Source organism: Danio rerio, chromosome 6 (genome assembly GCF_052040795.2).
Source record: "Danio rerio strain M-AB ecotype USA chromosome 6, GRCz13ab, whole genome shotgun sequence".
NCBI lineage: Eukaryota > Metazoa > Chordata > Actinopteri > Cypriniformes > Danionidae > Danio > Danio rerio.
The window spans coordinates 40,343,260-40,369,187 of record NC_141026.1 but is presented as its reverse complement, the minus strand read 5'-3'; the positions used below and the strand labels follow the sequence as shown (position 1 = coordinate 40,369,187).

Below are 25,928 nucleotides of genomic sequence, written 5' to 3'. Positions count from 1 at the left end.
CACTGCTTGCACAGCATGTGCATGTTGCTCACGAATGGGCGTCATGCAAGTCTTATGCCTCTATTGGAAATGACAAATTGACACCCCAACCTTATTGGCATTGCTTCCAAGGCACGTGTTCAGCAGCCACATTTTAATAAAATTATAGCCTTCATACTGAAACTACATACCAAATCTTTTTTATCGATATTGACAATGGTGTACGGTCAATAAATATCGATACAGATTTTATCGCCCAGCCCTATTCGAAACCATGGTAAACCTTGAAACAGTTCATCATCCCATACTGTTGAATAATGTTTCACCTATATAATTCCTTGTTTATCACACAAGTGAAACTTGAAATCTCTCCCGCATCGGCATCAGATTTATGATTTAGAGTGCACTCTCAATACAGTAAAACATTTTTATTTATTTTTCAGCTTTTGATGCTGGCCCGGAGCTTTGAAGCAGCACTTCAAAACCTAATTAATATAACAGATTGTCTAGCAGCACGCAGACTGTGACAGTCTGGAACTCTCAAACAACAAGAAACTGTTTACACGCATTTCATTATATGGGATCATTGATAATCTTTTTGTTGAACAGAACAAAGCCTAATTTCACTTTGTGGCTCGTAAAATGGCAGCAGTCTGACTTTGGGCATCTTTGGATGAGCACAATCTCTCTCTATTGTTTACCATCTGTTTGTTGGTTTAGTCCAGATGTAATGGAATCACCTCACATTAGTTCTGTTTATTCTGATGCTCAACACATTTTCACTTGGATGGTGATTAGACCTGAAGTGATGTTCTTTTCCAGCTACCTCTGAACTCCCTTTGGCTTCTAGAACAAAAGGTCACAATTTTTGGCCAGACGGCTCTCATGCCCACTGACTTGTGATAAATGAGACTGGTATTATAATGAAGAGACCCACCTTTGGGGAGAGATAGCAAAAGGTCAAGTGACTGTCAGGCTGGTGCAGGTGTGGTTGGAGGGTGACAACCACTATTAATTATGAACTGGGACAATCAGTTTAGAGTCGCAATAAAAGAAAGAAGACTGAGATAGTTTTCAAACTTTCATTTTTATCCCTAAAGAAAAACAAGTTCTACCAGAAAAACCAGGGAGATACAGTAAATATGATATTGAATTACATTTATTTGATGAGCATTATATGACAAAAGTATAATTTAACAAAACATAGGATTTCTTAAGCGAAGGCCCTGTCTGTAGCTTGAATTGGAAGCTTTTAGATCCAGCTATGACTGCTGAGGGCAAAGGCAGGGGCGGAGCCTACTCCCCTGGGCAGGGCCAACCTGGTGGTGGTGGGGAGGATGATGGGTGAACATCTGCATCAGTATCTGCAACCAAATGAATGAAATGAATTGACAGCTTATATATTGCTCGTGTCTTTTGGCTATTTGTTGGAACTAATTGTAATGAGTGACGTGACATTAGGTATTCCTTGTGCCTTGTGGCTATTGGTTGAAATTGATTGTGATATGAAAAAATGATGTGACATTAGGTCTGTCTGGTAGAACTAGCAGTAAAAGCTACATCTCTGTCATTGTTTATGCACCCTCACATTTTTCTAAACCACAAACAAATATCAGTTCCTCCTTTAAAAGTCTGTTTACTCAAAATTCCAACACTTCAAAAGATTCATAAAGATATAGAATTAGCATATTTATACAGTTCTTCACAATAAACATTGTTGTTTCTTTATGTGAAAGAATTAAATTTAGGCTTTAATGGATTTATTTTGGCTTTTAGCATCAATTATCTCAAGTATGCTTGTTGTGTGAGAACCAGTGATTTTCATTCTTTTGTGTTACATAGCACGTTTGAGCTTCATGGGAACAAACAATGTTTGTTTTTGTGCACCAATCAGACATGGTTGGGCTCCTGTTTATGCTAACTGGTCAGTGTTGTTAGGTCAATGAATGTCTCAATTAGTTCTTTTCATCATCTGATAAAGTGATCCCTTCAGAATGCTAAATCGCTCTACTCTTTTATTGTGATCTCTTGCATGCATACATTTTGTGTGAATAGGCTTTCAGTGAAGGGATAGAAAGCTCTCAGATTTCATTAAAATTATCTTCATTTGTGTTTCAAAGATTAACAAAAGCCTTATCGCTTTAAAATGACTTTGGGGTGAGCAAATGTGTTTCATTTTGAGGTGATTTCAATATGAGGACCCCTTAAATACTGTACTATAGAAAAACACTCAGAATTTCCATTGTAAATGTTGAAAAAAAAGTATACATTTATGTATGATTTCATGAAGCCCATTGTACTATGTGGGAAAAACAAACTATGATGTGTTGTTTGTTAAACAAAATAATTGGCTGTACTGTCTTTGTGCTAAAGCCGAAACAATTATTAAGTGTACAGTATATTGAATAGGGTATATTTGTTCCTGCTGTATTATTAGAGCAGTGTTGGATTATAACCCTAAAGAGAATCATTTTATTGCACTTTTCAAAATAAATTCTGTTCCAAAGCAGTTTTACATTGCATATTGCCTTGCGGCTCTCAGTGAGCAAGCTAAAGTCAACAAGCACAACAAGAAACTCTCTAGAAAGATACAACACCAATACAAACAATAGTATACATTGCAAAGAAAGAGAAATAAACACTTTGGACAAAAAAATATAGGAATGTCTGGTCGTAGACTAAAATAAATATCTTATTATTATTTAGACCTACCTAAAAAGTGATTTAAAATAATAATAAAAAAATAAGAGGGTCGCCAATAGCCTAGTTATTAGAGCGTCGACACATAGCACTAAGGTGCTTGCGGCGACCCGAGTTCAATTCCAGACTCAAGGTCCTTTGCCAATCCTTCCCTTCTCTCAGCTCCCCACACTTTCCTGTCTGTAATCTCCACTGTCCTGTCCATTAAAGGTGAAAATCGCCAATAAAAAAAATTAAATGTAGTTCTCATAAAAAATTTTCTCATCCTGAATTGTTTCCAAACACTTTTGACTTGAATTTGTTTATATCATTCAAAAAAGAGGATATTTAAAAAAATATTTATTATCAATTATCGTATCGTATCATATCATATCATATCATATCATATCATATCATATCATATCATATCATATATCATATCATATCATATCATATCATATCATATCATATCATATCATATCATATCATATCATATCATATATCATATCGCATCGTATCGTATCCCCACAAAACACCATTTGACCATCTTGCTGATCCCAGTTTGAAAGCATTAAAAATTCAAAGAACTTTTTGAACCTTTTCAAACCGATCTAAAGTCATCCCTTAGAGTTCGGTGTACAATACAGTGACATTTTAGGAAGTCTCCACCCAGCAGTGTACAGATGCCCACATACATTTATCTTGCTGTGAATCATTTACTGAGTTAGTGCAGGTCCCATTGATCAGTTCTGTGTGGAGTTTTGTGGGGTCGGTGCGCTTAAGAGTTGGCCGGTTGCAACGGCTGGAGTAAATTAGCTGGACGGTTGTAGGGCTGGATTCAGACATCAAAGTGGGAATAGATAATGAGGCCATTAGTCATCCTACCTCAAATCACTCCAAAGAAGGTGTTTTTCAAACACACATTCACACACATGCTGATGCGTAGGCTAGGCACATATTTTGATTACACTGCTCCCTCAGAATAGTTCTATTCGTTTCAAATGTTTGAAATGGAAATTGATTCTGAGCTATTTATGCATCATTTCAGATGCAGTGACTTTTGCACCTCAGAGACCCTGTCAAACTTATGCATTCTACTTCAGGCAAAAAAAAAAACAAAAAAAACTCTGCAATATGCACCCTAAAACATGCTTGGTTATTTTAACATAAATTTAGGTAAATAATGCACAAACCAAAACATTAGGTTAAATTTGGACTATACCTTTTATATTTAAAAAAATTAGCTCAGCTACAGTTTTTTTTTACCCAACATACATATTGTATTTATTTAGATATCGATTGATTAATTGATTGATTGATTGATTGATTTATTTATTGATTGATTGATTGATTGATTGATTGATTGATTGATTGATTGATTGATTGATTTTTTAGAGTATAGAAAAAAATTATACTCAGATAGCATTCATTGGTGCAAATGCATATCCCCAATGACTGTCTGGTGAAGCTCATTATGTATTTTTCAAAACTCACTCAGACATTAAAAAGACAAAAAAAGTACTTCTAGGGAATTTTTTTTTTTTGGAAGCATAATATTTAGTGTACCAGAATTAATGTATTAATGGTATGATCTGATTTCAAAATTACCCCTTTATGGAGACTAATTCCTGCTGTAATGGCAAAGAGCATTTATGAAACAGCTGCTAAGCTTTCAAACAAACTCTGGCCTCATTCGGTTTTTGTTTAATTGTAGTTGCCTTGCCCCTTTTAGCTGTTAAAAGGATTCATCCGTTAAATCTCCTGCACCATAAATCAAGACCTCTCAACCCCAAAACCCACTGCTGAAAAGATATGGCATAAAATACTGCATGCATTTCACCCTGTGGTTTAAAAAATGTTATCAAGTATTTTTCTCCCACAGCTTAAAGGGGTTAGATGTGATATTAAACCATGTACGCAAGTCACCACCTTGAAATTATAAGCTTGTTTCTGCATTTTGAGCAGTTTTGATATATTGAGTTTTAATGTTTTTGCAACACATAGCAAAAATAAAATATGACAAAAATCTTTTTTTATACAAGCAAATAACAGAGACCCTAATTGTGTTTCTAATGTACAATATCAAAATCCACTCACATAGAGAAATTTTGTTACAGGAATTTGGATATGCATTTGAATATATATATATATATATATATATATATATATATATATATATATATATATATATATATATATATATACATACAGTTAAAGTTAGAATTATTAGCCCCCTTTTGAATTTTGTTTTCTTTTTTTAAATAACTTGCCTAATTACCCTATCCTGCCTAGTTAATCTAATTAACCTAGTTAAGCCTTTGAATGTCACTTTAATCTGTATAGAAGTGTCTTGAAAAAGATCTGGTCAAATATTATTTGCTGTCATCATGGCAAAGGTAAAAAATTAATCAGTTATTAGAAATGAGTTTTTTAAAACTATTATGTTTAGAAATGTGCTGAAAAAAAAGCTTCTCTCTGTTAAACATAAATTTGGGATAAAAATTAAATGGGAGCTAATAGTTTAGGGGGGCTAATAATTCTGACTTCTTTATTTGTTTTAAAACATAAAATGAGTGGTGTAACAATGTATCAACATAAAGCATAACATTTTTGGACAAATGAATTTCATATATATATATATATATGCATTTTTGGTTTAGACAGAATTTTGTAATGCTTTATTTTCTCTATATAGATTAGTGTGGCTAAAACAAAATAACAGTAAGTCAATATTATAATGCATTACTTTCAAAAGTAACTTTCCCCAACACTGCTAATAGCAAACAAAGAAGCACCGCCACTCAAAATTTGAAAGCAAATGTTCAGACTTTTAATGAAGATTACCAAAACAAACTATTTTTTCAGTGGATTAACTTGCATGGATTACTTGTCCACCCAAAGAATAACAATGTGTGCAAGTTAAATAAGCAAATTATCTAGCTGGCTTAGAAGTTGTCTGTATAACTGTTGGGGTGGGTTTTTAAGCCATGGATTCCCTGAAAGTTTGTGGACCATGTGGTGTGATTAGTATATGTATCTTTCACCGCATTCAATTCCTGTGGCTCCTGCTGCCAGCTTCCACGGTGCCAGAACCTCATAATCCTTGTTAAAGTATCTCAAAGCTGACTGTGACCTCCATCCAAACCACAGTGGGATCAGCAGTGCTCCATCACTCAATACTGAATAATTCTGGCATTAATGTAATGGCTGATTCAATGACTTGTGACTACTGTGAGGCTGTGTGTTGTCACTCATTAGGACTATAGGGTGTTTAGGAATAAATCACAGCAGGTTTGTGCTAAGGAGCTAAAGAATAATGCCAAGGCCAATATTTATTAGATTGGGTTATATATTAAATATCCAATCAACATGAAAAGCTGCTTTTGTATTCATGTTTTAGAAGTGATCGTTATAAGTGCTGCAGTATATTAAAACCAATACAGTATGTGCTTAATCATCTTTGACACGTGATTTTTATTTTTTTTTTCCCACAGGAGTACCAGATTGACATCATTTTTGCGCAGACATGGACAGATAGCCGGCTCAGATATAACAGCACTATGAAAATATTGACTTTAAACAGTAATATGGTTGGACTCATTTGGTTACCGGATACCATCTTCAGAAATTCTAAGAGTGCAGATTCACATTGGATTACTACGCCAAATCAGCTGCTCAGAATATGGAATGATGGGAAAATACTTTACACTTTGAGGTAAGCCATTTATAATCATTGGTTATGTGTTTGTTATACTGATTAATCAGGACGACAGAATGGATATTTATAGAAATAAAACAAAACTTTACTCATAAACTAACTATTATAAGGGATAGTTCATCCAAAATGTAAAGTTCTGCCATTATTAGTTATCTTCTCATTGACTACGTCTATGGACATCAGTAATCGAATTATTTGCCTTAATCTGAATATGACAATAATACGATTAAGGTCATACCTGTCAATCCTCCTGTTTTTCCCGGGATTCACCCATAATTTACAGTTTTTTCCCGCTATCATCCCGTAAAGGTATTTTCCCGTATTTCTCCCGTATTTTCAGTCTTTCTCTGAAGGGTGGCAAATAAACGTTAAAAAGCCGAGTCACCCTATTCGCAACCCATACCGCCGAACCACCAGGGTCCGCCCCTCGCTCTTAAATGTGAGTCTGTTCTGTGCTTTTGCTTCGTTTAGGCATGAAAACACTTTGAAATAAATATAAAAACGGCATGATTCTCTTTCCTTTCTATTACAGAATCTGTTTCCCAAACAGATTCTGTATACACAATTTGAAAAGAAGCAAAAGTCTGTTTGCGGTGCATGTTTAATCAGACATACACACATAATTAATAATAATAATATCTAAAGATGTCGATCTTGGTGGGTTTTTTTTTTCAAACACAACTAATTCCGTCCTATATGAGCATAAAAATTTAGGAAAGCAATCGAATGCTTTCATTATAACATTAGATGTTTGTATTTTTAAAGTGACACCTCTGTTATTTAATGTAATCACATTTTTTAAAATCCAAATAAATAAGAGATTCATTTTTTGCCCTTTAATCAGAATGTGTAAGTTATACAGTGAAGAAACGGCTAATGAAATTTGATAACTTGATTCTATTTCTTTAAAATAACTATTCATTTTAATAAACTGAACTGTTTGCTAATGTATTTTCTGCTAATGTATGCTGTTTTTTTTTTCTTTTATAAATATTAATAATAAAACGTATTACTGACCATTTAACTGTTTATTTTCAATAAAACAGCTCCAAATGAAGATATTTAGTAATTTGGGGATTTTTTTTAAAGGGGGAATTCCCTTATTTTGGGGATGGGCAAATCCCTTATTTTCACATCCCAATGTTGACAGGTATGATTAAAGTGATTACAGGAGTTACTTTTGAATGTTCCTTTTATAATACTGATTTACATGTTATCGTACATAATTCTATTAACTTCATTGCATCACCATGCTTTCCCCAATTCCTCTGGAGTTTCATGTAATGTTGGGTGTTTCATTTTTAATTTGTCAACTTTAACTGCAGTTTGGCACTTTCACTTTCACTTTCATTCAGGAACATTTCATGCATGTCGCCTGCCATGAGATATTGGATGCTAGTATGAACTGCTGAAAGAGTGTAGTTGTAATAAAATTTGATACTGCATGCTGTATGGGGAAAAAAAAACTCAGCATTTCGTGATGCAGGTGTCTGTGGTCATTCACTTACTCAGTAGTTGTAGAGAATAGTATTAAACAGCTGGATGGAATGTGTATGAGATATCCTGTCACAAAATGCAGAAAAAAAATGTGCGTTCTTCACATGTTAATCTGATTTCTGTTTAGTTCGATTATGACATTAATCAGAATAGATGAATCAAAAATGGCAGTTTACATGGTAGACTCTTAAACAGAGTATGTCTTAATTGTATTAATATTTAAATCGGATTATTGGTGTCCATGTAAACGTATTCACTGTCACAAACCTTTAATAGTTTCTCTCATCTTCTAAAAACACAAATAAAAAACAGATATTTAGAAAAATATAGGTCATTGCTGCAAATGTAATTGTATATGTTTTTTAAAATATTTTCTTCTGAAAGAAATCCATACAGGTTTGGAACAACTTGAGGGTAAATAAATGACAACAAATTTTATTGTTGGGTTAATTATCTCTTTAAAGAGAGAATAAGGAAAAAATCATGGGTTAGAAAAGGTATAATTGCAAAAAAAAGTTGCTTTTATCTAATTACGCATTGAACGTGTAATTATTTCCTTAGACATTTGAAATAAAAGGTCAAGAAGCATTTCTTTGGTTCTGAAACATGAAACTGTGAACAGTTTCACCTCTGAATGTGATAGTGGGTCACTGATATTTAGTGTCTTCTTTTGAAATGTTTTTTATTCATTGCTTGAAAGGTAGCAGGAAGAAAAAAGTCAAAATAGAAAAATTTTGTTGTTGAACACAACATACTGTCAGCTGTGTCAATTCATATAATAATCACCCTGACAAGGCCAGCAGCAGATGGAAAGTAGATTTTTTTAAGACTCACAAGCTTTTGACAAGGTCATAACAGCACTGTGAAAGGTATAAGAAAAGGAAAAATAAAACACAATACAAAATAGACAGTAGGTCAGCATCAGGGCTCTGAATTAGGAGTTTATTGCAGTTTTACTTGCAGAAGTTCTTTTTAATATTTTGTTTATTTAGCTCTATTGAAACGGAATCAGGTATTAAAGGCCAATTTTAGGTTCTACTGGTGAAATCATCTCAACCTTTCCAGGTTCTGCTGGTTGACACATTTGTCCATTTTATTTCTTGCCAAACTTAGGCCAATTGTAATCATTTGTTTTGGTTCGATTTGGAATTTCCTCAACTGTTGCTGAGCTCGGGGGATCAGAGTGAGCTCTCCTATTTAGCCCCACCCTGATTTTAATTTGAAGACAACTTTAACTGATTGTCTAATACTCTACTAAAACTTTAATCAGAGTAAATTGCGATATAGTTACAAAGTTTTTAAGTAATCAACAGAATGCCTAAAGGGACCTATCAAAAGTAAACAATCAGACTGCAAAATGTACTATGCCTATGTTGCCAATGTGTTAAAAATACTGTATGTATACAGTACTGTATGTCTAAAAATAACATTCTAGGGTAAATACTTGTTGACAGCACATATGGCCTGAGGTTGATAATCAGAGTAGGGTTTTGGCTTTTCTTCATGTTAGAAAAAAGATCTGAAAATATGTTTACACTGATGCACTTAAAATGACTCAACAGGCAAAATGGCTACAAATGTCAACATGTTTGTGGCTGTTCGCTGATAATTTATTTTCAAGTGCTTAAACATTTCAAACTATGTGATAAAGTTACTATGTGATAAAATCAGTTTTGAAAACAAACAGATATCATAAGGAGGGGGTGTCTGTTAGGTTGTTATAACCGTTTTCCCAATCTTTCTGAATGAATTGCCTTCTTTACCACATTCAATCAGCACACAGTAGAAAAACAAGCCACCACCAACTGTTTTCATTTACTATTTTGTTACAGGATAATTTCGTTTTAATATTTTTGTTACAATACAGGAAAAAATTGTTGCAGTTTCCGTTCCCTGGGGACTTTAAAAGAGATTTTCCTTAAAACAATGAAAATAATTTGCCAGTGTGTTGTAAAAAAAATCTTATGTCAATAGTCAAAACAAGATTATTTTGCTTACCCCATTGGCAAATTATTTTGCTTGTTTTAAGCAAAAACGCAATTAATTTTGCAATATTATTTTTTTAAACAAGACAATCATTTTGCTTGTCTAGGTAATGCTTCTTGATTTAAGAATTATTTAGACTTTAGATATTTGAACTATATACAAAAATAAAAAAATAAAAGTAAAAAAAAAAGCTTTTTTGCATTGGTCTTGTTTTTTTTTAAATTGATTCTTTTGTTCACATGCCTGGAGTTAACAGTAAATGTGACTTGGTGGCACTCAATCCCTAAATTGTCTAGACGAGCACACATTCCTAATGAAGAAGAAGATACACAGATGCAAGATGATTGTGGAGCTGTGTTTATGGCGAATGCAACAACGACTACTAAAATGCAGTAGGGAATTATAAATGCATGTAACTGCAGATCTAATAGGATTCAATGGTGAGTTTCCTTTCACTTTTTTATGACTTATAAGTTCATTAAGCGCGATCAAATGTAAAAGAATGATTTTGCACGTTTACTTTGCTTATCGCTAGTGAAAATTGTTTGGGTATGAAAGCCGAAAAACATCTTAAAAATGCTGACAACGAGCATGAGTGAAAGCATCCTGGTGTTCAAGAGGTTTAAGGCTCAATACTTAATGCTGTTGAGGCAAAATGAAACAGACGAAGCATTTCTGATGAGAAATAAGCAAGATGTGGCATAAAAGCAGTGAAATTTTAGTAAACCACTTACATTTTAGCCTATAATTAAACTAAATACATTATAGAGTTGTTACAATGCTGCTCCATAGTACAATATACTGAAGTATCTTTGGTGTTTCTCTGTTTTCTATAGAACCAAACCAGAAATCGAGGGTGTGTGGTTTCATTATTGTCATGTTATTACCGTAGCAAATGGTACATGCCACTTGTTAAAATTGCTTATTTCTCTGGATTTTCTACATTCTTAATGTAAACACATAAGTCAGCAACATATATCACTGTTCTTGCCTATTGTGCATTTTAAATATGTATTTTATCATTTAAAGTTAAACAAATGGACATCCCTCTAAACTGAACATGTATCTTATGGGCTACTTTTCAATGCAGTTTTTAAGTTCTGAAGCCTCTGTTCCTGAACTCTGATGCCTTTAATCAGTTGCCTTGACTGAGCCGATGTCATGTTGACATTTTTAGGAGCCTCTAGTTCCGTTTAGGTCATCGCTTTCAAAGTCCTAAACGGAATTTAGCTCCCCAGTCAAAAATGTATGGCATTTTCTGGAGTTAAAGTGCCACAAAAGTCAGCAGTCACTGTCAGAAGCACTGTGTCAAATAATATTCCCTGAGACAGAAAAGCGCAGTGTTCAGCTCTGATAAGTAGTGTTTATAATGTTTGATGGATTTAAGATGTCCATGTTATGACCGGAACATTAAAGACCTCTGGAAATGTGGCCAAGGATCAAGAAATCCTCTATTTTGAAAACTCTCAGTGACATCAGCCTGTCTTGTGAGTTAACGCTCTGCTACGGAATAGTGTTTTTGGTCTGATGTGACTCTAATGTCTGTGATGTTGAGATATGATGACATTTATTCCTATCTAACTAGCCCAGTTTGGTTCAGTGCTTGGTATTTGTGACAGATCTGTTCAATAAGACCCTGGGCAAGGTTTGACCACAATTAGACCAGGAAGTTGCTGAAACTGCCTGTGATGTCTTATATTATTCATCAGTCCACTGCAAATGGGGCTTGTGAACAAACCTTTGGAAAGCCTTCTTGGGCAGCACTAGAGTCCTCTGGTAAATCTTTAATAGGGGACAATTACACTGTAGAGGAAGTGCACATCAACAATCTTTTGTCAGATTCAGACTGCACAATGTTATCTTTCTGTTAAAACCCGTCAATGAGGACAGAGGGGAAAAACAAAACAAAAATAAACATCTTCTGTCTTTCTGTTGTGATGTCATCAAGTGCCCCAGATTCAGTGTTGTCTATTGAAGAAATATTGTATATAAATAGAGAGAGAGACACTTATTCTCATACAAAAGTGAGCGTACAAAAAAAAAAATTGTGCACAGGCTCATTGTGAATATTTACCCCCATATACATTTCTAGAGAGCACATATTATGTAGCAAGAGGTACTTATGGCTGTATTTCGTCTTTTAAATTAATGCTACAGGGCAGTCTGTTAATATTCACGCTACCACCTGACTGATTATCTTCATGTGGACGGCTTTTCCGCTGTTACCAGTTTGCCCAGTGGCTCATCACGTAAGTCAGCATACTTGAGACGCAGAGCAGAGCTGGCTGTACAACGGAGTTCGAGTCTGTCGAAAAACAGTTTCAAAAAGCAGGTATAACAAAAAACAAAGGGTAACACTTTAGAATAACTATCCGTTATAACTAGTTAATAGACCATATATAAACTGTTAGTTAACAAGTTATAAATGACTTGTTAAACAAAAGTTAATAGTTTGTTAGTTATCTATAACTGTGCCTTATAGATGGCTAATAGATAACTTACAAGCTGTTAGTTGACAAGTTGTAAATGACTTCTTAACTGTATTTTAATGATTTATAAATATACCTAATCAATTAGTAATAGATCATGAGCAAGCTGTTAGTAAATAACTTAATAAAGGCTTGTTAAGTATCAGTTAATAGTGTATATATGTTATTGGGACGTTATTCTAAAGTTGCAGCTATTTTTCATTTATTAATTGTTAGTAAATGAGGAATAGTTGCAACTTTAGAATAACGTCCCAATAACATGCTTGAGCTAATAACTATCACTTAACTATTATATTTACTCACACTTTACAGATCAGTTGTTCACCATCTAATAACACCAGTGAAACTTTTTTATTAGACCACTGGTGTAATTTAAAATTTGTATTTATTTTGTTTCCATGTTTAGCACTTCATGGGTTTGTTTTCTTGCATACTGCTGTACTGCCATGTGATGGTTCAGTATGTGTGTTTCTATACATTAAACACAACGTTTAACATTTCATCTGTGCAGTTTCTTTGGTAAAACACAGCACACAGAAAAACCTATAAGTGGAACAAAGTTTCGAAACAAACATTTTATATTTTAAATATTACATCAAATTTCTGTAGCTTGAACTTATTCCATCCATTTGCAGTTCTACAAAGATTCACTGGTATTAGTAGATGGTTAACAAACGATGAACAACTCTCGTCTGTAAAGTATGAGTAAATATAATAGTTAAGTGTTAGTTATTAGCTTAAGCATGTTATTGGGACGTTATTCTAAAGTTGCAACTATTCCTCATTTACTAAAAGTTAATAAATGAAAAATAGCTGCAACTTTAGAATAACGTCCCAATAACATATATACACTATTAACTGATACTTAACAAGTCTTTATTAAGTAATTTACTAACAGCTTGTTCATGATCTTTTAATAATTTATGAGGTATAGTTATAAATCATTAAAATACAGTTAAGAAGTCATTTACAACTTGTCAACTAACGGCTTGTAAGTTATCCATTGCCCATCTATAAGGCACAGTTGTAAATAATTAACAAACTATTAACTTTTATTTAACAAGTCATTTAAAATTTGTTAACTAACAGTTTATTAATGGTCTAATAACTAGTTATAACGGATAGTTATTCTAAAGTGTTACCAAACAAAGTTTTAAAAACAAATAAACAAATAAATAACAGGCTGAGAACGTGGTAAGATCTGAAAACATTGTAAAAATCAGGCAGCTTTTCCTTTTCTGCATTGCTTTTGAAAACACTGCAGTTGGGTTCAGGAAAGGCAGAGGGTGGGGGCAGTGGCGCCCTCAGAAAGTTTTCTTAGGGGTGCCCAGAAGAGGGCACACTAAATCTTGGGGTGGCCCAAAAAAACGTATTCAGTGTAATGTTATATTTAGTTTCTTTTGAATAAAATAAAGTTGTTTTAGTTCATTTAATGAATTACTCTTTAAATATCACAATTTATTCCTTAAAAGGAATTTAAGCGAAAGTTCCATAAAAAAGCGAAAACATTAAACAATGCAAATCAAAATGACCTAATTCCCAGCCCTGTTAAGTAACGTAACACATTTAGTATTTAACTATAAAAGTCAACAGAGAACATAGAATACTTCATCACTTAAGTGAAGACATAAATGTGACATACATACCCGTTAAAGTTTCTTAAGAAATTGCTATGCTGCCTGTTGAAGGTGCATGTGTGCATGCTGTCAACGATGATTGGGAAGGGGCAGTGAATCAGCTACGTCAGAAACAGCAATCAATCCACAATATTTAGTGGCTGCATTTTTTTATTTTTTATTATTGAAATATTGTGAATTCTTGTAATTACACTGACATGAATATCAAGAGCAAAATCATATTGTGACCACAGGGGTGGCCAGAGTTTACACAGGGGTGGCCTTGGCGTGTGATCTCAAAAAGCATAAGCAGCAGCCTCCAGCAACAACTGACGTGATGATCGTAGGGCTCTGTTCGGTTTATGAACCTTTAAAATCCCAGATAAATATAAAGGTGCAAGATAATTAACTGCATTAAAAACAAACAAAAGTAGTCTAAAATAAATTCTGAGCCTAACGGGTAGCCAGTGAAAAGAGTAAAGAAGAGGTGTAATGTACTCGCATTTGCGACTATGCGAAATTGAATATTCGCAAATTGAAACTGTCAGTCCAGATATCAGAGTAAAGTTCAATTTAGTTCAGTTCAGTGTGGTTTAAATTTCACTGCTGAAAGTCCAAACACTGAAGAGCAAATTCATCGATGCGCAGCTCCACAAGTTCTAAACCAAGCAAGCCGGTGGCGACAGTGGCGAGGAACAAAACTTCACCAATTGACGAAAGTGAAGGAAAAGACCTTGTGCACTGCAAAAAATGCTTTTCTTACTTAGATTTTTTTGTCTTGTTTCTAGTCCAAATATCTCAAAACTCTTAAATCAAGTGGAATTTTCTAGACAAGCAAAACATACTGTCTTGTTTTAAGATATAATATGCCAAAATTAAGTGAGTTTTCCTTAAAATAAGTTAAATAATCTGCCAATGGGGTAAGCAAAATAATCTTATGTCAAAAGGAAAAACAAGATTAATTTGCTTACCCCATTGGCAGATTATTTAACTTGTTTTAAGGAAAACTCACTTAATTTTGGCATAATATTTCTGAAAATAAGACAATATGTTTTGCTTGCCTAGAAAATGCTTCTTGATATAAGAAATATTAGATATTTGGACTAGAAATAAGAAAAAATATAAGTAAGAAAAGCATTTTTTTGCAGTGTGAGAAACCAGGCTCAGTTGGGCATGACTATTTCTCCATATTCTCAAATAGTCAGTATTTTATTTGAACCTATTGCTCAGGAAAAATACATAGTTATTATAAATACACTAAATTAATTACAAAGGACACATTTAATATATGCGCAAAATACCATAGAATACCACATTTAAAAATGAAGTGAATCTGTATAATTTGTTTTTTCTTCTACTTCTTTCACCACAGAGAGAGCATGTGCTAACACCACTGTAGACATTACTAATGAGTGCAGTAATGTGAATTACAGTATACGCCTCTGGCTCTTCTCATTATAAATACATATGTATCATCACAGCAGACTGGGGTGCACCGAAAAAAAGCATCTTTGCTTATTGCAAACTAACACTGCTGAAAATGTAAGCAAATGTTTCACACAATTTTTCCAGCAGTTAAGCATAATCCCAGCGTCGGCTGCACCAACAGAGCCCAAAGCTGCTAGTTAACAACATCAAGTTACAGAATGCATGAAATCTGTCTTCCTCATTTGAATTCCAGTGTCAAGTTAAGGCTTCGACTATGATTTGAAGAGAAAAGTGGAATGTGAGAAATATGGGTCTGTCACATGCAACTTGTCTGTTGTTATCTGTGCATAAGTCTGAAAGTATAGCTGCGCTTTTCCAAATATAGTCAGATGAGTGGGTGTCCACTGAAGTCGACTCTGTCCTACTTATTCAAATCGGGACATCCAAACGCACACTGCTACGTTGCTTGTCATGTCCTTTTCAAGCTGTCCCATCAGAAGAGCTTGTCCCAATGAGAACAACAGCAAGATCAAGACCTTGTCTGCATAGGTAGAGTCACAACTTAAAGGCCAAATGTTCACATAAATAAACTGAGAGTTGGCAGAAATCCAGCAAAGAACAATGAAGCACTTTCACGCCAGCAAAAGCTACAGTATTGCAGGATTGCTTTTATATTGCTGTTATACAACGATTACAAAGACGTTCATCACTATCAGAAATAAGAATACAAAAGCTGTCATGACTCACTACCATTTCAAAAGTTGTCTACCTTTTAGATACTAATATGTAGACTTTCTCTATCAACGTGGACCCGTGGAGTACAAATTTTGTCTCTTTTGTAAAGGTACAGTTTTGTGCAAAAGTTTGTGCATCCGGGATAATTTTCATAACTGTAAACAGACTGCTGGCGTTTAAAAATCAGCAATTTTTTTGGATATATTTTATACCCTAGGGAGAAAGCAACATTTCAGTTTTGACACAAAATTTATTTAATCAACAGATGCAATGCAATTTAAGTCATAACAAAAACAGACAGGTGCAAAACTTTGGCCACCTCAACAGAATAGTAACTTCAACATTTTGTAGAGGCACTTTTTGCTGTAATATAAGCTTGTAGACGTTTCTTATAGCCAAGGATAAGTCCATGAATTCTTGCTGAAGGCATTTTCGACCATTCTTCCTCCAAAATTTCTCCAGTTCAGTCAGGTTTGATGGGTGCAATGTAAACGGCTCTTTTCAAAACAATCCATAGATTTTTAATGATGTTCTAGTCTGGGGACTGAGATGGCCATTCTAGAACATTGTATCATGTCTGAGCATGAATTCCTTGGTAGACCGGGAACTGTGCTTTGGATAATTGTCCTGCTGAAACATCCAACCCAGGTATAACGTCAGCCTCTTGACTGATTCCTGAACATTGTTCTTCAGAATCTGCTGATACTGGGCGGAATCCATGCAACCTTTAACTCTGACAAGATTTCTAGTACCAGTGCTTGCCGCACATCTGCACAGCATGATGGATCCTCCACCATATTTTACAGTAGGGAGCATGTTCTTCTACTGGAATGCTGTGTTCTTTTTCCGTCATGCAAAGTGTTTATGGTTGTGGCATCTGCCCACAGTATATTTTTCCAAAATGAGTCAGCTTTGTCATACCTTAATTGACTCTACTTGTTGCAGAATGCAGACAAGGCTTTTTCCACATTGCCTTTTATTAAGCTGTTCTTTGTTCTAAGAGTGTGCTGAACTGTGGAACGATGTTCAATGACATTATTAGCAGCAAGATTTTCCTGAAGCTCTTTGGAGGTGGTCTGTGGTTTTTCTGTGACCATTCTTCGTGAAAGGCCTTTGCCTTTTAGATATTTTTCTAGGTCTAGCACATTTTTCCTTCACAAGAACGGTTCCTGTGGCCTTCCATTTTCTTACTATATTTCTGACTGTGGAGATAGAGACTTTAAACCTTTGTGATGGCTTTCAGCATCATTCTGCTAATTCATGTTGATGAATTATCCTAGGTTTTAGGCCATTTGGAAGTTCACTTAAGGTTACAATGTTGCTACTTTCAGGTTCACAATAAGCAGAAGCACAACTAGCAATCAGTTATCCTAAATATCTCCTTTCATGATTGGTTTCACCTGTGTTAGGATTGTTAAGATTCACTGTGTCGCTCAAATTAATTTTCTGTTTTAATCTATCAGCATTAAGTGACTCCAGGTTTTGAAATTCAAACAAAAGAGAGGGTGCCGAAACTTTTGCATAGCCTAATTTTCAGTTTCAATTTAATTTCACACATCTCGTTACTGCTACACTACGTATTTTTGTCTGAAAAACATGACTTTCTAGAAACTGAATGGCATTTCACCGTGATCTTCTTTTATAAAGAAAAGGATATAATTAATATATAGGATATAATTATATAAGTTTTTCAAACTTATAATTAAAGTCACTTATGGTCACCAAGGCTGCTTTTATTTGATTTAATTTAAAGAAAAAACAATTGATCTTGTCCACTACTAAGTGAATGTATTTTTTTTAAGTACTAGAGAACTTCTTGCAAAAAAATGGCTCATTTAGATAAAGTTAACCAATTTAAAGAAGTTTAAATGCAAAAAAACATTTATTATTAATACAAATTATATGACAAAGCCTTAATTTAACATTAATCTCAGATGAATTTGAGTATACAGTAAATTTCAGATTAAGTTTAACCAAGTTGAACTTGCAAACTTCTGGTCCAGCTGGGCAACCTTCTTGCTGTGAGGCGACAGTGATAACCTCTTAGCCCCTGTGGTGCCCAAGTTAAGCCAGTTAGATTTTAATTTTTTTGAATTTTTTTAACAATGTGCACATCTTTCTCTAAGTTTAACCAGTTAGTTTTGTAACTAATTAAAATATTAATTAATTTTGATATTCAGTTTTCTTAGCAAAATGGTTTTAGTGATATTTATTGTATCTGTTACCAAGACAAGACAAAGTTTAATACTTGCAGTCTCCTGCTGTTTAAAAAGAGTGCTGATGCAGTTTGTTGAGGTTCCAGTTGATCTTTGCTAAAGTTGGTGAGAGAGAACAGGTTTGAGGATGTTTGATGAATGGAAAGACAAGGTCAGAGCCTGGCACAGCTTGGAGTGTGGTTGAAAAAGACATGGGTCTACATCTTCTGTGATCTCTGCATAGGAACTCTCAGGGTGGCAGCCTTGGTTACCAGCTTTCATAAGGATGGTATTGGAACTCCCAGAAGCTGAGATGATCAATGAGAAAGTTACATTCCCAAATAAAATTTTACAACCATTTGTTCCTAGGCTTGTTAATTTGCATATGCATTCTGCGTGAGTGCTGATGATGAAACGTTTAAAGTTTCTTAAAAATGTTAATATGTTGCACGCATATTAGCATAAAATGTAAACAATCTTACACCAAATTGGCTCTGCAGAGACATCAAACATGAACTATCTATGATCTTGTTTAACTGTGATAAGTCAAGGATACACTCTGGGAAAATTTACGACCCTTCTGTTATGTTAGGGATGAAAACATCCACTGAATTAAACTGTAAAAATGCACGAGATAAATAATAATAATAATTATTATTATTATTTATTTATTTATTTTTTTGTTTATTTTTTGTTGCATAAATTAACCTTTTTTACCTTTTTTACCTTTTATCAAATTCTTGGACATGTGAAACAATACTACCTTTAATTCAATGTTTTTCCCCCTAATTTACTGTTGGTGGCTGTTTTTGCCTCATTGACTTTCTATTATAACAACATTTTTTAATTACAAAACCATGACACCATATAATCATGCGTTTTTGATTGTTTGTGGTTTTCTCTGTTGGGAAGAGTAATTTTTTTGTTGTAATTTTTGCTGTTGATCATCAGTTGGCAGCATTATCCCTTTAGATAGGCTTGTGCAAAAAAGCTTAGTTTCTCGATTTTTTGAAGTATAACAACAAATTAAAGTGTGTGTATGTGTGTCTGTGCGTGTGAGAGTGTAAGAGTGACCTTTATGCACTTGATGTGTCTGAAAAAAACTAAATGTGCATCTCAGCTCTCAGAACTACATGGAGTAAACAAAACAAAGACTGTGTATTTACAGTATGCACCATCAAATGTGGTTATAATGGTAGTCAATGGGGCAAATACAGCCACCAACAGTAAATTAATAGAGAAAAAATGAAAAACTAACAATGCATCAAATCCAATTATTCACTAATCATTCACATGTCCATGACTGTGATAAAAGCAAAAAAAAAAATAATAATTTAAAAATCCAATTCACAATTAAGTTATTTTGTGTGTTTGTCACAAGCATTTGTGAAATTGGCAATTAAAAGAGTTTATTAGTTAATTTTTCTTAACAATTTAGTAGTTTTGATCAAGGCTGAGGTTGATTAACAGATATGCAAAATAAATAAATAAATAAATATAAATATATATATATATATATATATATATATATATATATATATATATATATATATATATATATATATATATATATATATATATATATATGCTGCATTTTTACAGCAGTTTAATTCAGTGGATGTTTTTATATGTAACATAACAAAAGGATAGTAAATATGAACAGTGCACAGGGGTTAAAATTTATTTCCAGTAATATTACAACACAGAACAGTAATACATGAGCAAGAGCCTTGTTGCAAATATGTGAGTACACATAGAGAGGGAATAAAAGATCACATTAAAAAGCATAAGTATTAAGTTGGGTTGTATAGGAGCATGACCAACAGAACAGCACATTCCTTTATATTTCATCTTTGCAATCGGATTACACACTGACAGTGGCTCTTGGGATGGGGGAAGCTGACTGTGCATTATTTGTTAAATAAAGCAAAATAAATGGTGCTGTGTGTCAACAAAGTTGAGAACCGGGTTAGTAACTGTACTGTGGTGTTAATAACTGTACTATGGACTGGGTTTCTGGTGACTGCTGCGATCAGATACTACACCAAAGTTGGCAACTCAAAGGGTTACAGACTGTACTAAAAAGCTGAGAACTGTGGGCAGAGTGAAATTACGGTTGTTTTCCAGGAGAAATAACTAAATGAAAAGGTGGCCGGAAATGTGTCTGAAAGATGGGAGACTCCCAGGAAAAACATGAGTGTTTGCAGGTATGCTCCAGGAGTGCTGCTCAAATTAGAGCAACTTTTGTAACTACTGAATGAAGATATTCAGTGAATGGAGCTATTCGGCCTACACATTGTAATAAATCCTGTTTTATGTAGAGTATCTTTCCAAACATATGCCAGATATTCTTTAAGATTCACAAGTAGTAAGGTGATCTAAACAACACTGCACAAAGAAAAAAAAAACATCACTCTTTTGTCAGCAGAGAACTTTTTTGGGGAAAACATCTACTGAATATTGTACATCTCAGGCAGTGTGATGGCCTATTCAGGTATCCCTCAGCTGCCTTAAGACCAGCACATCTATTTGTATCAGAGGAAATTTCACAGGCCAGTGGAGAGACTGCATCATGCCGTCTCCAGCGCTCCGTGAAATATTTCCTTGGCATCAAGAGAAACAGCACTGATGCTGAGGGGTAAACTCTGCAGATAAAGCCAATCTGGAACAAAGGCTAACTAGATGCTCCCATATGGAGCTCATGATCGATATTCGGTGACACAGCAGACACGCGGCAGTGGTATTTAGGATGATTGTGAATGGAAAATGCTAGTGGAGACTATGAAATGTCACTCTCTATTTTAATTGCAGTCATCGGAGCTTTGAAGTAAACAATGCTGGAATTTGTGTGTTTTCTGAGCTGCGACTCGGTGGCTTTGATTCAGGTCTGAGCTTAAGACATGAGGAATTTGATTTGCCATAGCTTTCTATAATGCTTAATATGTGCTGTCGGGGCGTTTGTTTACCAATATGGCAATATTTACCATGATGGCTTCTTTGTCACAAATTTGCAAGGACTAAGGTTTCCGCAGTAAGCCAATTATCCACTAGAGCTGTGTTACTCGCTGAAGCAAGGGATTGTGTTTAAACAGCCGACAGAGCTCTGTGTGTCTGTTTGTCTATTCGCTTCAAATTTTCTACAGGCAATTCAACAGTTTTACTTTAGGAGCTGGAGTTTATCAATAATCTGCTCGATGTTTGTTTATCATGTTAATGTTTGCAGAGTTCAGAATAAAGGTGTGTTTAATGTCTCAAACTCATAAAACAATAACGAGCTGGAAATCATCTAATGCAATATAGACAGTTTGTGATATAAATTAAAATATAAATATTGTCTACATTTTTAGAAAATAACCTAACTATTGTAACTATTATATAACTATTAACAAAATGCAATTATTTTTTGCAATTATCACTGTTGTTACTAAAATAGTTATATTTTTAGTTAATTATTTCATTTTATTTCCTTTTTATTATATTTCGGTACAGCGGAATGAACTGCCAACTTATCCAGCATTTGTTTTACGCAGAGGATGCCCTTCCAGTTGCAACCCATCTCTGGGAAACATCCATACACACTTATTCACACACATACACTACGGACAATTTTAGCTTACCCAATTCACCAATAGTCTTTGGACTGTGGGGGAAACCGGAGCACCCGGAGGAAACCCACGAGAACGCAGGGAGAACATGCAAACTCCACACAGAAACGCCAACTGACCCAGCTAAGGCTCAAACCAGCGACTTTCTTGCTGTGTGGCAACAGCACTACCTACTGCGCCACTGTTTTAAAATTAAATTAAATGATAATAAATTCTGGTTCACTAGTTCGAGCCTCGGCTGGGTCAGTTGGCATTTCTGTGTGGAGTTTGGATGTTCTTGTTGGATGGGCTGCTGCTGGAAAGGCATTCACTTCGTAAAACATATGGTGGATAAGTTGGCGGTTCCTTGCGCTGTGGCGACTTCAGATTTATAAAGGGACTAAGACAAAAATTAAATTAAATTAAATTAAATTAAATTAAATTAAATTAAATTAAATTAAATTAAATTAAATTAAATTAAATTTTTGTCTTAGTCCCTTTATAAATCTGGAGTCGCCACAGCGCAAGCAACCGCCAACTTATCCACCATATGTTTTACGAAGTGAATTTAAATTGATTTTAATTAAAATTTTTAAATTTAATTTTAAATTTTGATTTAATTTAAAAAATCACTCTTGGCAAAATTAAAAAGTATAGGCAAATTTTCAGGATTAAATCATAGATGCAAGCCCTGATAAATAGTCTTGGTTTTATACACTTACTGGTCACTTTATTAGGTACAACTTACTAAAACCGGGTTGGACCTTCTTTTGCCACAATCCTCCATGCCATAGGTTCAACAAGGTACTGGACATATTCCCCAGGGATTTTGGTCCATATTAGCATGATAGTTTTAAGAAGCCATTCTGAGATGATTCACGCTTTATCACATGGCGCGTTATCCTGCTGGAAGTAGCCATCAGAAGATGGGAACACTGTGGTCATAAAAGGATAGACATGGTCAGCAACATTTCTCAGGTGGGCTGTGGTGATGACATGATAATCAATTGGTGCTAATGGGCCCAAAGCATGCCAAGAAAATATCCCCTACACCATTACACCACCAGCAGCCTGAACCGTTGATACAAAGCTGGATGGATCCATGCTTTCATGTTGTTGATGCCAAATTCTGACCCTACCATTCGACGATCTTGATGAACCTGTGCAATTGTAGTCTCAGTTTCCTGTTCTTAACTGACAGGAGTGGCACCCAGTGTGGTCTTCTGTAGCCCATCTGCCTCAAGGTTCAACGTGTTGTGCGTTCAGAGATGCTCCTCTTTATACCTCGGCTGTAATGTGGTTATTTGAGTTGTTGCCTTTCTATCAGCTCGAACCAGTCATTCTTCTCTGACCTCTGGCATTATAAAGGCATTTGCACCCACAGAACTGCCGCTCACTGGATATTTTCTCTTTTTCGGACCATTCTCTGCAACCCCCTAGAGATGGTTGTGTGTGAAAATCCCAGTAGATCAGCCGTTTCTGAAATACTCAGACCAGCCCGTCTGGCACCAACAACCATGCCACGTTCAAAGTCACTCAAATCACCTTTCTTCCGCGTTCTGATGCTCGGTTTGAACTCATCTTGACCATGTCTGCATTCCTAAATGCATTGAGCTGCTGCCTTGTGATTGCCTGATTAAAAATTTACATTAATGAATAGTTGGACGTGTACCTATTAAAGCGGCCGGTGAGCGTATGTTGCTGCATTATTCTCATGTTGACACATAAGCGTTTAGAAACAATGTCTAAATTGCATTTTTGGTAGCAGTCTGATTGAAGTAGATGTTTATTAAAGTACGGGACATAAAAGACAGCACATACATCTAATAAAACTATTATAAAGATGGCCCTAAAAACTATTAAAAATAATAAATCTTCCTGGCAGATACTGTTACTAACAACAAAAACAAAATTAATTGCCATGTATTCTGATGAAAATACGCCTCATTTTTCATAATCACATTTTTCAGGCTTCATAGATACAGAGATGTCATGAGAGGGGAAAGCAATTTTTCTGAGTCATATTAACATTGTCATACTTATTCATGCTATATGGTTAATAAGCATGCAGTCATCACAGCTGTGGTTCATTATATTCTTCCCGTGGGAGATAATAATTAAAACTTTCTAAATCCTAAACTACTGCGTGAAACAGACGCTACGCACGTCATTGATTTCACCTGAGAATTATTCTGAGAAGACATCTGTCAAACAAACTTCATCTAACTGCCAGTTTCTCATCCTGAAAATCAAAAGTGAAATAAGTTGTGTACTTATTATTACTCAGCCCTTGTTAAAATGTTACCAAACACCATCATGTAATCCTTCAGTGCTTCTAAATGTTTGGGAGGAATACATAAATTGGTGTTAGATATTTCAATATATAGTATATCTATATATATAGATATACAAAACTTGTCATGGGTAAAATGGTTTATTTTTCTCTTCTTTTGCTTTATAATATACTGACAAATCTCTATTTTTAACGTGCTTTTTGCTTCTTTTGTTTAGATTGACTATTAATGCAGAGTGCCAGCTTCAGCTTCATAACTTTCCCATGGATGAACACTCCTGCCCCCTCATCTTTTCCAGCTGTGAGTATCCTTTCATTAACCTTCACAGATTCAAAGCTTTATCTCTTCCTTTCATTTCTCATAGTTATGGATGTTTTGATTGTCATTGTCATTTGGTTGTTAACAATAAAGGGACAGTTCACCCCCAAAAAAATGAAAAGTTACTCCTCATTAAGGGTTTCCAAAGCTTTAAAGAGAGGTCTGGCTGCAGACTTGGTGCAGATGCAATCTAAGCTGACTTTTTATGTGCTCACCTAACCCTACCCCTCACAGTGTCGTAACTAGCTCCACTGAGTGCATTGTGTCTGACAATGCATCTGTGAGCAATGCAATCTCAGCTTGCATCACAAATGTTGCATCCAGATATAATTGAAACCTTTATGATATTCTTTATTCTGCTGAACACAAAAGAAGATATTTTGATAAAAAGCTAAAAACCAGTAACCATAGACTTCCATAAAAGGAAAAACTAATATTATGGAAGTCAATGGTTACAGGATTCCAGCTTTCTTCAAAATATCTTCTTTTGTGTTCAACAGAAGAAGAAAAAAATCAAACAGGTTTAGCTGAAGTAATGGATGAGAAAATAATGACAGAATTTTCAGTTTTGGGTGAACTATCCAGGCCCGTGGCCAGAGGGGGTTTGGGTGGTTTCAAAAGAATTTGTACCATCCATGAGCTCATTTGTCTTATTTTGACTGTTAAATCATCATAAATAGTGAAAATAATCTAATGAAAAGGCTTTAAGACCAAACGGAATCCTCTGTTGGCTGGCTCTTCGATGTGACTTCAGCTGATCAGTTTTGGTCAATGCTAACAAATATTCTTCACATCCAGCTGTGCAAGAAAACATACAATACACAATGTAAGAGATTCCTTTCGCTACTTTATTGTTTTTAAATAGAGAAAACATTTTACAAGTAACTTTTATTTTAAATCTTGGACCTTATTCTTGAAAGAAAAAAGACCAATAAAAGGTGTGAAGCATCAAAAAACGCCCATATTAAAATCAATTTGAACTCTAATTTGGCTATAATTGTTATCCATGAATTTTCAAATGTACTTTTTTTAAAAGAGAGGTTAGAAAAATCATGAAGCTTTACATTATTATTATTATTATTATTATTATTATTATTATTATTATTATTATTATTATTTAGGGGTTTTTTTTACATTCAAATGCCAAATTATGACTGAGAACAGTCAAATGTACTGGCCAGTTTGCTATTTGCCTATTAAATAACAATAGACCACAGTTTTTTTATTTAAAACATTAATAGATTCTTTTTTTTTCTGCTAAAATGCAGTATTTAAATCTCATAATTAAATAGAACATGAGGTGAATAACTGCAAAAAGGTCCGCTTCTAGAAAAAAAAAGAACCACCCTTTTGACCAGGTCGGCTATAGGCCTGCTATCCTATAATGCAAGGAACCATGCAAAAATAAGC

General features: G+C 34.5%; 1 protein-coding gene across 6 annotated transcripts in view; it reads left to right on the top strand.

The window, feature by feature from the left end:
* Positions 1–25,928, top strand: part of gabrg3 (gamma-aminobutyric acid type A receptor subunit gamma3) — a 234,166-nt gene that overhangs the window by 160,890 nt on the left and 47,348 nt on the right. For all 6 annotated transcript variants that reach the window (XM_087257620.1, XM_087257622.1, XM_087257624.1 and 3 more), the window contains 2 exons: positions 6,153–6,373; positions 24,418–24,500. In XM_087257620.1, coding sequence (XP_087113746.1) covers positions 6,153–6,373; positions 24,418–24,500 — 304 coding nt within the window. The remainder of the gene's footprint in view (positions 1–6,152; positions 6,374–24,417; positions 24,501–25,928) is intronic.